Genomic DNA, 14,902 nt, shown 5'->3' with positions numbered 1-14,902 from the left:
CCCGAGGTACCCACCTCAGATTCGTTTAAAAGACTGTCCCCGCTAGACATAGAAAGGAATGAACTGGGAAAAAAGGAGAAAGGGAAGCTCGGGGACTCACCAGGAAAATGACGAAACCGGACTAGGAGACCCGAGCTGAAGACCCCAAACGGGAGCTCACGGTAGACGAAAGGTACTTAGTGGCGAAAGAAAATGACTAGGGTCCCCTGTTATTTATAGCCAATGGGCCCGTGCGCCAATGGCCAGGATCGAAGCGATCTAACGGTCCTCAAGAAAACCGGTTGCGGGACTCTCAAGGCGAAATCGGTTTAGCACGTTTTTTGGCGTCCGCGAAGTCTAGATCGCGTGACGTCTGTACGTAAGCTGTACGCGACCCAAGTCTTCCTTCCGAACGAATCGAATGCCAGAGCGGTCTGGCCAACGAGTCACCTGACAGGGTGGCACGAGAACCAAGCCAAATCCACCCGGCGCGTCATGAATTCTCCGCGTTGGGTCACCACCCCCAGCACGGGGAGTGGGGGCAATTGATGAAGGGTGATTTGGCCCGACCTCATAGCCCGGGGACACGTGTATATGACCTGGCCCAGTGTACAGCTCAGCCTGACAACACGACCGCAACTCGACGGGAGAGACACGCTGAGTCCAACGCTGGCCACTCGGCGATTTAAGCAACTCGCCGGGGACTGACGTCTGGCCAATTTTGACTTCCACCAAGTGTGGAAGGTCCCGAGCTCTCCCAGGGGCCCGAGCTCCCTCTAAGGGGCCCGGAGCTCTTCCTTCCCAAAAAGGAAGCACCCTGGCTTGTGGTTAAGTGTCCCGAGCACCTTGGGGCAGCATCGTCCTCCCTCCCCCCAGTGCAGGCACCTCAGCACCTCGGTACAGGGACAAACCTGCCCCAGACAGTCCGGTGCGCGGTAGCTCGGTAGGCTATGGGGAGCCCTGTCTAACATCCGTACCCACCGAACCCAGTGGCAGGGCTCTGATCCCTCGCCAGGTGGCGTTCTGCCTGCTAGGCGGCGTTCTGTTTGCCTCCTCTGGAAGGCATGACACGTCTGTCACGCCCGTACCTGGCAATGACAGTTTGTGGTGGCAACCTGCTTCTGCCACACCTGCCCTGACAGTAATGGCAAGGGCGATGGCGGTTATGCCAGGTATGACCAAACTCCAACATAAAAGAACCCAAACCCACACAGAGAAAAGGTATTGAAGCTTAAGCACTTTGAGCACTCTTACTCTCTACTCTCTTTGAGATTTCCTCCAGTTCTAACTTAGCCATCGGAGTGTTCCCACCGGGACAACTCCCCGGGAACCCTTCACTTTTTCCTTCCTCTCAGGTATCGTTCGTTCCAGTCAGAAACCAGGTCACAGCTAGCTAGGAGTGCCCAAATCGTGCAGCATCATCCTAACAGAAAAATTTGTCTCATAAGGATAGAACAATGTGAAGGAGAACTAGCATAGTTCGATTCCCACATATTGTACTTTATTTATAGACCATAGAGGGCCACTAGAGTCCCCTCCATGTCTATATATGATTCGTAATATAATTAGGATTAAGTTGATGAGAATCTCCCTCTTAATCCAGCCCAAAAACTACTAGAATCTTTTTTTCTAGTGAAACTAGTCAAATCCTAATCATATTAGACTATCTAGTTGACAGTTTGACTACGATGTTTATATGAGACCTTTAACTGATCATTAGCACCTTAATAATTAAGGAAATAACATTTTCTAAATGGTAGACTCCATCTTATATGACGTGGAACCCATAACTTAATGAGAGAATGCTTCACATAAGCTAATGGGTCCGGTCCCTTAATGTTTTAATTCGATCAGGCTTAAGTACTAGGCCCATTAAGTGTCTAAATACTTAAAACACTTAGGACCCATCATATAGGCCTAAATCTATTGGTTTAACCCATTATATAAGAATTAAGTCAATAAAAACCAATTTATTACTTGTAATTAATCTCTCTATTAATAATACTTCACATTACATTAGGGAAAGGAATTTTTCTCTAATTATCTTTATGACATGATGTCCAACTCCAACACCAATGGATCCTTTATTAAGGATGCATATAATCCTATAACTAGCAGATTTAAAAATTTAGAGAGTTGTACAAAGTATTCTCTATGTCTTAACATAATAGCAAATCTTATGACATTGATCATCATCAATTGACATATCATCCTTAAATATCCTAACATACCTAGGTATTTGACCCCAAAAGGTCTTACTCATTCGCATATCAATGATAGAAAAATTTGATATTCAATCTTATATTAATATTAAATTTATGGATTAAAAGCAACACCCAATTATTCCGCTTGTCACAGAGCTCAAGAACAAACTAGGTTTGGTCTAGTTCAATGTTTCTTGTAAACACTTGTACTCACACATTTTGTTACAATCTAAATAATTGAGACTCATTGCTCCACTACCTTTGGTAGTGTGAGAATGACAATCTTGTTAGGATAAGTCTATCTATTAGTTGTGATAACTTAAGTTCATATTATAATGACTATATGGTTTCATACAAAATACTAATATGAGCGGGATTTATCAAAACAACCCGATGTCACATGAAATAAATGTTCTTTTATTTGTAACAAAGATATGTACGATACATTAGTTAGAACTAAGGGCATAGTTTCAGCAACGGCCAAAAAATATTGGAGAGATTTTAACAATATATGCAAAATTATATTGGAAAGGGAAAATTTCTTAAAATACCCCTAAGTTTTAGGAAATTAACTTACTCACCCCTACTATTTAGAAATTGATTTAAAGTACCCTTAAGTTTTCTGACATTTGACTAAATTCTCTTTTTTATTAGCACCTGTTAATTGAGAGATGGAGAAGACTATTTTACTCATCATTCTTCTTTAATTTTCAAAATGTAACATTTGAATAAGCTTGCCAAACCTACTGCCTCGGACCCTTGACACTCAACATGGATCCCAATCCAAGACCACCAAACCTAATCTCTCATAGATAAGAACAAAATAAAATAAAATAAAATAAAATCACAACTCAATAATAACAAAAATGATCTTAACCCTTGTTTGTAATAAATCAATGATCTCCAACACTAGTCGATTCACATATGTCAAATCACAAAGTGAGAACAAATGAGTAACAAGTAGATAGAAATTAGAAAATAGCATTTGAAGATACAAATAACAGAAAAGATAGTTTAACTGGATAGTGCTTCTACCAAAGAACAAAATTTTGAAGGACAAAAAGATAATGAAAGAGAGAGTAGAAAAAGAAAATATGTAAAATAAGGGCAATTTCATAGTAGGCTTACTCACCTGGGTTTCATGAAATATTCGTCAAATCCAAAATATCCAATCATAGAGATGGGGATTGTGTTCCACTACGAACACCACTTTTTGCCCTTCAGATCCCAATACAGAGTTCACCATTCTTTGCTCACATATCTCTTTTTGTTTCAGCAGAGTGCAAGACAGAGAAACCTCCACCATCGTTGGTATATATTAGATTATGTCAGGGTCTTCGCAAAATACCTAGAAATTTGAATTTCTTTTTGTTCTCACTGATATACAAAACATAAGAAGACGGCTGGCCAGGGGGAATTTCTAACTCTATCAATCCTATATCCTCTTCATTCTTCTCCTTAAAAGTTCTGAAAAGAAACCTTCTCAACCTAAAGATTGTGTCTCCTTAAAAGTTGAAACGAAACCTTCTCTACCTAGACCAACATCCACACCTAACATAAGGACAACTGATTTAAGGTAGTCCAGAAACAGAACTGGGTACAAAGATATATGCACGGCTATGTGTGTATGAGAGAGAGATAGGAAATGTGATGAGAGTTTTAATGGCGAACAATAAATGTTAAAATTTCAAAATTTATTGATGCTAGGCTGAAATCTCTTTTGGAGTTTGTTGAACAATATTTTGAAAATTTAAAGAATAATGGATGGCAAAATCCACTGCAAAAGGATAATTCTGGATTTTAAAGAATTTTCTATGTCACGTGCTGTCATATATGAACGGATTATGATGAAATATTAATGAACACTAACAGGCAGGGGAAGATTTAGTCAAATGTTAGAAAACTTATGGATGCTTGTTAGAAAACTTATGTATACTTTAAGACAATATGTAAACAGTAGGGTATAATTAGATTTGCCTTACTTCTCAAGGTCACATGTCATGTTGCCAAATCTTGGTGGGATGACTATGAAAAATTGATTTGGAAATCTCTATATGGAAGTTTGGGGTGCAGCCTGACATCTTAATGTGATGGAATCTCATAGTAGTTATTGCTATTAATTTCGACGTCCAAAGGCATAATATAACTACATCTTCGACATGCTCTAACTTTAATTAATTAATGCAGATGATCAAACAGAGTATTAATGCAGGCTATAGTACATTGTTATCTTTTATTTTTCATGCTCTGTTCATACTGGTTTGGTTCTAATTTAATTTGTGTATTGGGTCCTCGGTTCAGAATGAAGCATCTTTTCTTAAATGGGTTAGCAGCTGGATGTCTTCTTTAAACCCTAACATGGAGGGGGAAATGCTAAATATCTTTGCAGAATTTTGGTGATTGCTTGGTGTATTTGGCTCTCAAGGAACAACAAAAATTTCAACCATGATAATTCAGCTCTGGCTGATCGATGTTTTGTGTATATCCAGCAGGATTCTTCAGCGGGGCTCCACTTCTCTTCAACTTGAGTTACCGTGTATATCCATCCTACTGGGGTGCACCAGGTTCACTGCTCTAGATCCCAACTGTCGCTTCTCTAATCACTATTAATCCAAGACAGATTACATCAAAGTTCCTTAGTACGTGAGTGAGTTAATCACTGAGAATCAACTAAGCGAGCGCGAGAATGGAAAGAAGACTTCGTGAAGCATCACTAAAAGGGAGCGTAAATTCCTTGATTGGATTGATCAAAGAGGACGAGCTCATTCTTGATAGAGTGATTGTGGATTGCTCGGCGGAGACTCCTTTGCACATAGCAGCAATTCTTGGGCATGTTGATTTTACTAGAGAGCTTCTACGCCTTATGCCTGAACTTGTTTTCGAGCTTGACTCACGACGACGCACACCCCTTCACTTGGCATCGGCAAAAGGATATACTGAAATCGTAAAGGAGTTGGTATCGGTTGGGGCTGATGCTTGCTCCGTTCGTGATCGTGATGGGAAAACCCCTCTTCATTTAGCAGCAATGAAAGGCCGAGTAGATGTCCTCAGAGAGCTAGTTCGGGTGAGACCCGAAGCAGCTAGGGTCCGTGTCGATCATGGGCAGACCATTCTACACCTTTGTGTGAAGCATGACCGATTAGAGGTGCTGGAGCTATTGTTGAGCTTAGTGAGTGACGATGAGTTTGTGAACTCCAAAGATGACAGTGGCAACACTATCCTCCATATTGCAGTGGCTAATAAGCAGGTTGAGGTATGACATATGGGTTGGTATCATGTTCGTTCTTCTTTATTTATTTTTATTGATCATCAACTTGTTCGTCTTGCTATATATGTTAATTTCCCGCAGACTGTAAGATATTTGCATGGCAGAATAGCAAGTATATTGAAAACAAGCTGATAGCTTCAAGAGATGGCGAAATTAAGATAGTTAACGATGAGCCCTTAGTTACACAAGATAAAGGCCCGTCACCAGCAGTTCAATCACCTGCGTCGCGATGGAAAAATTCTAATGAAAACAAAAAATGGATGGAAAATATGCAGAGCAGTTTGATGGTGGTGGCTTCACTGATTGCAACCGTGGGATTTCAGGTGGGAGTTAACCTTCCAGGTGGTGTCTGGCAAGAGACCAAATACTTCAACGAAACAGCTGGTATTTGGCAGCAAGACGAGAAGGATATAAATTTTGACTTGGTGATTATGACCATGTTTCGAAGATACGGTTTGCAGGAATGTCTGTAATAGCTGATGAAAGCCCATATGAATTCCGAGTAATATTGGGAAGCAACACATTAGGTTTGTTGGTCTCTATGAGCATAATCTTATTGCTCATAAGCGGATTACCAGTGAAGAGTAGGATTTTTATGTGGATGCTGATGGTGATCATGTGGGTGGCCATCTCTTCAATGGCACTCACGTATGCGTTTGCCATATCGTACATGACCGCGGTGATAGAATGGTTTAGCACTGTTGTGCCGCTACCGAGAAAAGTATTGGTAAAAGATGATATTAGCACCTATTATATAACGTTATGGACGGTATATGGGTGGTTTGGGTTGATGGCTCTTATCCTCTTCAGCCACTTTGTTCGATTGCTGTTGAAGTACTGGAAGAGAAGATTATACAATGTTGGTCCATTGCTGTTAAGGGGGCCGACAAAGTTAATTGGAATGTTTAAGAGGAGGAGGATGAACGGCGGAGTGAGCATCTGATTTCAGGGTTAATACTTTATTGTGCCTCATTTGCCACATATATATATATATATATATATATATATATATATATATATATATGTGTGTGTCATTGATGTTTTTTTACTTTTTAGAGGATCTGAATACTTTGCCTTACTATTTTATCCTTAGAATAGACTATTTGATACATTTGAACTCAATTTGTACTATTTCATTAAAAAAAATTTATTAAACTTAAAATAGTATTAAAATCGCACAAAAAATTAATAAAATATATAATAATTACGAAAAATAGTTAATAATTAATAAAGTAACCCGATAATGCAAACTGCGTGACCACAAAACACTAGAACAGGGAGTTCTTTCCCTAAAAAAAAAAAATGCAATTATGGGATTAAACTGGTTTCAACGAGATGGTTTTGAAGTTGCCCAATTGTCTTCTACCAACATATTTCAAGGAATCTAAAGATGGGTTGTTCCCCATATTCGATAAATTAAAGAAAATTACAAAATTAAAAGAAAAAAAAAAACTCCAAAGAAAATGAATCTGGGTCAGTTCTTCTCCCCAACTACATTTGGTTAATGATAAATCTTACAGAGAATCTGGGTAAAGCAAATCAAACGAAAATCATTCCTGTTTATCCATATACCACAAAGAAAACAAATCCAAATGGTTGAATAGCATAAATCCGAATAGTTGAATAGCATAAAACATTCCTGTTTATCCAACAAGCATGGCAATAAAAAAGAAAAAAAACTGAAGATTGTGAGGGTTTTTGAGGGAGCTTCTTCAGATTCAGTTCGAAGAGAAGGTTCTTCAATTCGAAACAAGAAGAGAGCAGATTTGGTTCGAAGTGAAGGTTCATAGAGAAATGGCGATGGAGCTTGCTTGCAGAGAGGATGGTGGTGAGCTTCTTCTCAATTCAAAAATAGGGTGAATGACCTAATTTTTTGGGTTTTATTGGAAGGACAAATTGTTGTCATTCTTAATTTTTATGAGGATAATATCATCATTTATCGAGGTCTGAATGGTCTCTGAGCGCATTAAGCACTCGCCCAACCACTTTCATTTTAAGATCTGAAAATGTATTTCAATCCTAATATTAAGAAGCACATCCAAACGGCTATGGCATCTGAAAAGCAACTATTTCAGACTTCAGACATCTGAATAGTGCAATCTAATGCCAGCTTAGATTGTTTTGGGCATTAAGAATTTTCCAGTTGTAGCAATGTCTCAAGAATCAGGGCAAGACTTGCAAAAACATAGAATATGCCAAAAATCAACGTGTAATTGGATGGAACTATCCTTCTGTGATTTGAATAACTTGTTCATTTTACTTGTAGAGAAATTTAATAACTAGAATATGTATTTAGTTCCTTTATTTATGTTCGTTTTCTTTCTTTCTTTCTTTTTCTTTTTTTGAATGATGGTCCATTAAATTAAACTATGTGGTTGTTCCTATATTTGTTGTGTCCTAAATTTCACCTGATGCGCATGTAGGCCGGTACAAGAGATATAGTAGCTTTTTATTAAAAACTTTAACAACTAATTTTACATTTAAGGCTCCAACACATGTTTTCCATATAAAGCATTGTAATATCAAGGAAAAGGCGTCCGAGTTCTTAAATTAAATTTGTTTAGAGAAGCCTAGCTAGAACTATCTTCTAAGAGTTGAAAGAGCCCTCTCTTCTGTAGCAAGCACCCTCCTCTTTGGATGAGTTAATCTCCAACCCTTTAATTTGGATGAATGATGGGGTTGTAACTTTCCAGGTCAGCCTAAACCCACCCAAACCCAATTTGAAAAAGTCGGTTGCCTTGGTTCAGATTGATGATTTGGTTGGGGTTAGGGTTGACTTTGCCAACCTAACTTCACATTAGGTTGATTTAGTGTTGACTTTTGCCAACCTAACCTCACTTTAGGTTGGCTTAGGGTTAACTCTTGAGCAAACTGACTCTACTACTATTGTACAAAAGTATTATAATCTCACTACAAACTGTCATGTTCATTTAATCTTATATATATTTTTCCCATTTTTGCATCCGGTGCTTGTTTCCCTAGAAACAGTATGATCAAAATTCATTTTTTTGTGTTTGTTTTCTAAGAAAATTTAACAAGAAACATATTAAACCAAGTTTTTCATCCTTTCTCACCTTCTTCAATGACATTGCATGGTCGACCACATGAATGTGTAAATTTGCCATGTGGCAACAATGAGGTGCATATAAGATATTGCAATCACATTCTAAATTGGCGATGTGTAAAAAAAAAAAAACTAAAAAAAAAGGTAGTGAAAGAAAATATTAGATCTGAGATCACCTGTTACCTGAAGCAGAAATCAAATGCTTTGTTGTTTGTGATTACCTGAAATAACAAAAAACAACACAAAATCTCAGATCTGATTTCAACCAAAACAAAAAATAAATGTTTGAATAAAAAGATTACCATGCCGAAGAACAAAGTCCAGACCTGGAACAACCATATTCCAGAATCCATATTTGGAGATCTTGCAAATAAACTCAAATGACTATCCGGTTAGAAGATAGATATGGTTCAATCATGCCAGATCTAAGTCTGCCTTGGCCGAGAATGCCATCAGTGAGGTCTGGATGACCAAGGACGGATGGAGCTGGCAGTGAGATTTCAATGCCCACCCATTAAAAGGGAATAGGAGAAAAATAGTATAAAAAAGAATGGGAATGAAGAGATAGTGTCGGAACTACAGTTATGGTCCAACAAGAATATCGGAGGTGTGACCATTGAATGAGAAGAAGGGAGGCGACGATGTCTATGAGAGGGCTTTAGACAAAATTTTCTCGCCTTTTTTCCTTTCTCAACGAGGTCTCACCAAATTAGTGCAACTCTTCTTACCGATTTTTGGGAACTTGTGTCCCTAGTGTTTCCTTTCCTTTCTCAGGTTTTCATTTGAAACAAACACATGGAAAAAAAGAATATTCTTCAAATATATTTCCTTTCCCATCCATTTCTCAAAAACCAAACGCACCATTAGGATCAGTTTGGAAAGAGTACAAATATGCACAGTATAAATACATACAAAACAATACAATGAGTAAACCTCTTAAACTATCCCTACTGTTCACGAAATTGACAAACTGTATCCTTATTGTTTACATATTGTCTTAAAGTACCTTTAAGTTTTCTGACAATTGACTAGCTCTTCCCCTAGCGTTAATATCCGCTAATGTTCCATTGAAATTCATATACATGTGACACCACGTGATGTATACTTTTTCTTTAAAACCCAATTGTGCCCTTCGTCCCTCTCCCTTCTTCTTCACAATCCCTCTCCCCAGAGGCAGCTACATCAAACCACTCCACATTCATTCCACTCCCCGTCCCTCCACTGCCGTTGCCACCACAGTTGTCGTCTGTATCCGACCACTATTATAATGAACCCACAGGGGCCATTACATGTTACTAGATTGCTACCAGAGAGGTCAGCCGCTACTGCAAAGTGGTGATGAAATAGGGGCGAGAGAGAATGAAGGGGATGGTGAGAGAGAGAGAATCAATGACGGTGAAATAGGTCATGGCAAGTTTGGATCTAGAGGAGGTGAAAAGGCACTGGTAGTGATATACATCTCGTCGAAGGCACTGTTGATCTTCTTGGGTGAATCACCGAAGATCACATCGGCTGCAGCGGTGTTCGTCTATGGCCTCTAAGAGCATAATGGCTCCCAACGCATACATATCGACAGTCACAATAGCTCCATACATCAACTACAACACCACTTTCAAAGAACTTGTATTTGTTCAAATTTTGAACGCACCTTGTGGATCTTATCCAGAGATGCACGAGCTTTTATCAGTTCAAGCTCGATAAATAGCCGAGAGATAGAGAGAGATTTATCTGTTGAAGCTTTTTGACCCCTTGAAGAATTGTGATATGGGTTAGTTGTAGTAAGATACTCCAAGATTGTTGTACAATACATAACAGTTGTTGCCCCTACTCTTCCATTTGATGCAATCCTGGACTTCAAGAGATGATGGATACAATCGACAGGGAACCATAAGCCTGCTCTAGAAGAGTGAGAGACCGTTTTTCTTGTCCGTTTTGGTGTTTAGAGCTGAGAATGTAATCAGACCTTTCGCCTTTTCCAGACATCTTTCCCACCAAAAAGATTTGAGTTTTCAATGATCTGGGAATGGAAAACAATCTTCGAAGCAATTATAGAGAGGGATAGAAATAGAGGGAGAGATGAAGAGCATCAAGGTGGCGGCGAGGAGCCCAGTTCTTCTACATAGTGATGAGTGAAAAGTTTTAAGTACACATGGATAAGCTTCAACATGCAAGATTTCCAAGGTTTTTTAATAGAATTAACCCCTTAAATGAATATCTTGGACTCTCTCCCCCTGTTTATATATTATGGCAGCTCACCCTCACTGGGTTTTGAGATGTTTTAGAAATATGTCTTTGTTGGGTTTGGATCTCGCTCGCCATTCCTTTAAAACATGGGCCTGAATCCGGTGGATTTGAATCTCTAGCGATGCAACTCAATCAGCGGCAATATTTTTAGGTATTTATGAAAAGCATTAGTCATTTTAGTTTTCATTGTTGTGCTTACACACTAGGCTACCCTTCTCTGAAAGATCCAACGTGTTTCCTTTGAAATTTTGAAAGAGAATAAAGGGAAGGCCACAATGATCTTCGACGTGTTTTCTTTCGATGCTATGTTGTTGGACTTAACGTGCGGGTGGAGACCCATTGTGCCGAAAGCATTGCCAGAAGAGCAATTCCATGTGGAGGTTGAGAGAGCAGAGGTGAATGGTGAAATAGGGGATGAAATTTGAGGAATAGTGGAGGAAAAATTCAACATTCCGTTTCCTTCCATTAGCACTTAGCGACAATGTCAATTATTAAAAAACTTAAGGGTGTTTTAAGACAATATGTAAGCAGTAAGGGTATAGTTTGTCAATTTCATGAACAGTAGGGGTAGTTTAAGAGATTTACCCTAATACAAAGTACATAGTTTTGTACTCTACATATTTGTATTTGTACTCCTCCAAAACAAAACCTTAATAGCAAGCTGTCATTAGTGATTTTCATGCTATAGTATCTGTTTTATTATTGATGGCCTCGTGATTTTATACTTTTAGTAAAAGATCTATTAGAATTCATAATAGATTTTAATCATTTTGAAATTCTTTTTTCACCTTTGTACCAAAAGAACCAACAAAGACATCAAAACAAACAAATACCACTAAAAAATATGGTCAATATATGATAACAAAAATTGAGCTTAGTCTCTTATTCAAAGATTAAGAGAACTTAAGAGATTTTAATAGGGTGGGAAAAATGTTGGGTTCAACCCAGCCCAAAGTTGAATTTGAGCTTGGATGGCATTAAGGGATTCTAGGTTGAACAAGTCTACAAGTTCATTAGTCGGGGTTAGGGTTATGGTAGAATGTTGGGTTTGGTTAGGATTTTTGTTTGGGGTTAATTTAGAACGTTGGGTTGGGTAGGGGTGACCTCAACCCAACCTAACCTAGTCTAACTTGCATCCTTGGTGAATAAACTTGTTCACTAGTTGGAATTCAAGCTCAACCCATGATAATTATACATTGCTTCTTGGTTAGGCTTTGGCTAGGCCCTTTCAAATATTGGTAAAAGCTCAAGCTAAGCCTAGCCCATGAACAAGTCCAATAGTGAGTGAGCCCCCAACCTATTGCCACCTTATGACCACTCCTCATATTAACAAAGTTTCATTTTGCTTCTTTCTTCTCTCTAATTTCACATTGAAAATTTTCTTTTCATTTTCCTTCTTCATTGATATACATCAACTAGTATTAGAGTGGGTTGAGTTAAAGTCTACAAGTTCATTTCTATACTCTCTTCCCTCATCCCATAATAGAGTATTGCAGTTCTAGGCTTAGTTGTTTCTCACTGAGATTTGTGAATCTCTTTTAAGAGTTGAGCCTATATTAGTTTGTACATTCTCTCGTTGTAATATAGTTGGTTTTGCATCTGATATGTATTATCTACCTCTTGAGAGGAATATCTGTTGTATTTGAGATTATATTGTTGCATCTGGTGTACTCTTAAGCCATTTGTTCAGGTTAGAATAAAACTTGAAAGTCTATCCAAGGTATTGCAAGCACCTAGAAGCCCTATTGGTCGTAAGGTTTGACTGACACTCAAAAGCCCAAACAGTTTTAGTGGAATTTTCAGGAGGTTGCCTAAAGAGAAGACACAAGCTTGAATTTGGCCAAATCTCTATAAGAATCTCCATGTGATTCTGGTTGATCTGGTTTAATTTTATTCATTACTTTCTACTCCATTTACATAACACACGCACACACATACAACCTTCAATTTCATTTTTCTTCCATTCATCACCTTAGAAGGCTTTAATTGGGAGAAATTGTTTTTAGTATCCGATTCACCTCCTCTTGGATTATACTAACTAAGCAACATAGTGGAGATTGCTTCGAAGGATTCTACAACATAGCAAGTTGAGTCTCTACTTGTGTTTGGAGTTAGAGAATGGAATACCTCTCCTTTGAGATTGGAGGAGTTGGGTGGGGTTTCAAGGAAATCCTCATGCTCAAATTTCAAAGTTAACCGAGGACTATAAGGGGATTCTAACAAAAAGTAGGTCAGTCCCACAAATTAAGTTGGCGGGAGATTTAAGAGGCAATTCAACGGGCCAAATATAACCTTACCCAAGGTTGGGATCCGAACTAAAGGGTGGCCTCTATTTGAAATTTGAACCTCTTTCCTAGGGAGGCCTCTATTTGAGCCAGTGGGAGTGTCGAGAGGCGGTTTGGCAGGCCAAAGCTAACCTTACCCAAGGTTGGGATCCAATGTAAAGGGTGGCCTCTATTTGAAATTTGAACCTCTTTCCCATAGTGGTGTCTGTCAAATTCCTATAGAATATTGTCTCTCTTTCCTTTCTTATTTGGTCTGTTTTTACCAATGAGCTCTTGTAGATGATGAGGTTATCATTATAAGGAGATCATCGATGGATGCCATCCGAAGGTGCCTTGGAAATGTGTTGAAAAGTTAGAGTGGTAATTCTGTAATTTTCCTTTATGTTTTGTCTTTTGTATTAATGGGTTGTCTTGGGAGTTAGTAGCTGAAAAGTATTGAGTGTAAAAGTGAAACTATATATTTCTTGTCATCTTAAACATTTTGGTAAGACAGCTCAAGGAAGATAAGAACAAGAAAACCTAGAACTCTACACGTGAGTTTCTTCATCTTCTCTTCTCTCAAATTTCATATTCCTCTTCTCTTCTTTAGATTCTTTTGGTTCTTGCTTTGATTTTTCACCACCAGACTTATGTTGCTCCAACAAACTTTTGGCATCAGAGCAAAGATCCATTGAACCATTCAAAACTAGAGCAAGTTTGAGCAGCTCTACAGTAGATCCTTTTGAAAAATTTTTGCTTCCTATTTTTGATGAAGAAAACTATGACTATTGGAGCATATGAATGAAAACATTTTTCATTTCCAAGGAGATTTAGGAGCTAGTAGAAAATGGATACGAAGAACCAAAAAATCGTGAACAACTTACAGCACGGATTGAAGACAAGAAGAATGAGTACAAAGAAAATAGGAAAACTTCAAACTCTTTGGAGAGAATTTGATAATATTATGATGAAAGAAAGTGAATCTGTTCAAGAGTTCTTTTCTAGAGTTGTTGGTATTGTAAATCAAATCAGAACATATGGAGATGTTATCTCAGATGAAAAAATTGTAAAGAAATTTTGAGGAGTTTACCAGTTAAATTTGACCATGTGGTGGCTGCCACTGAAGAAGCCAAAGATTTGACTAAACTATCCATGCATGAGTTAATGAGCTCACTTGAAACTCATGAAGATAGAATGAAAAAAAAAATTTCATCTTCTTCATTGGAGCAAGCTTTTCAATCCAAACTCACCATTGCAAAAAGAAAAAAAATGATGGTGAAAAAGAAACTTCAAGAGAATGGTCATTTCAAGGCAAAGGAAGAGGATACCAAAAGAATGGAAGAGGACGATGAAGAGGTAGATCATATGGAAAAGGAAGAGGTGAAAAGCAAAATAATGGTTGTTTTATTTGCAAGAAAGACAACCATTTTCCCCAAGACTGTTTTTTCAGATGTAAAAAATGCAAAAATCATTTTCATGCTCCAAAAGATTACAGATTTAAGGAGAAAGAACAAGTCCACAATATTGAAAATGATGATTCAGAAAATCATCTATTTTACTCTTGTATGAATACCCAACAAGAGGCAAAATAAATTTGGTATTTGGATAGTGGTTGTAGTAACCACATGGTGGGAAACAAAGAATGTTTTCTAGAGCTGAATGAACATGTAAATTCTCAAGTGAAGCTTGGAGATGGCAAACTCCAAAGTGTTGAAGGAAAGGGAGTTGTTGCACTCCAAACTATGCAAGACAATTCTAAAATCATTTCAGATGTTCTTTATGTTCCTGGTTCGATTCAAAATTTGCTTAGTGTTGGACAGCTTATACAAAAAGGTTATGAGGTGCATTTTGACAATGATGAATGTGTAATAACTGATAA

General features: G+C 38.2%; 1 protein-coding gene and 1 long non-coding RNA gene across 2 annotated transcripts; one reads left to right on the top strand and one right to left on the bottom strand.

Annotated features, from left to right (window-relative positions):
- The first annotated feature begins 4,277 nt into the window (after nt 1–4,277).
- On the top strand, nt 4,278–6,406 carry LOC148845271 (uncharacterized). Its single transcript, XM_088955865.1, has 3 exons — nt 4,278–5,436; nt 5,556–5,835; nt 5,913–6,406. Exons 1-3 carry the CDS (start codon nt 4,870–4,872, stop codon nt 6,392–6,394), a joined length of 1,329 nt encoding a protein of 442 aa, XP_088811991.1. The 5' UTR covers nt 4,278–4,869; the 3' UTR covers nt 6,395–6,406.
- A 2,035-nt stretch (nt 6,407–8,441) lies between these two features.
- LOC148845270 (uncharacterized) lies at nt 8,442–9,031 on the bottom strand. Its single transcript, XR_016101771.1, has 2 exons — nt 8,818–9,031; nt 8,442–8,736 (listed from the first exon to the last, which is right to left on the bottom strand). It is a non-coding gene; the product is annotated as an uncharacterized LOC148845270 (long non-coding RNA).
- Nucleotides 9,032–14,902: the final 5,871 nt, after the last annotated feature.

The sequence above is a fragment of the Nelumbo lutea genome, chromosome 7, assembly GCF_056320005.1.
Source record: "Nelumbo lutea isolate HS-2025 chromosome 7, American lotus-T2T, whole genome shotgun sequence".
Lineage (NCBI taxonomy): Eukaryota > Viridiplantae > Streptophyta > Magnoliopsida > Proteales > Nelumbonaceae > Nelumbo > Nelumbo lutea.
Note: the sequence above shows the minus strand (reverse complement) of the source record. Positions and strands in the feature narration are given on the sequence as shown.

Coding starts and splice junctions, on each gene's coding strand:
- LOC148845271 (XM_088955865.1), top strand. CDS start 4,870: ATGGAAAGAAGACTTCGTGAAGCATCACTAAAAGGGAGCGTAAATTCC. Junction 5,437..5,555: donor TGGCTAATAAGCAGGTTGAG/GTATGACATATG, acceptor TTTGCATGGCAG/AATAGCAAGTATATTGAAAA. Junction 5,836..5,912: donor ATACTTCAACGAAACAGCTG/GTATTTGGCAGC, acceptor TACGGTTTGCAG/GAATGTCTGTAATAGCTGAT.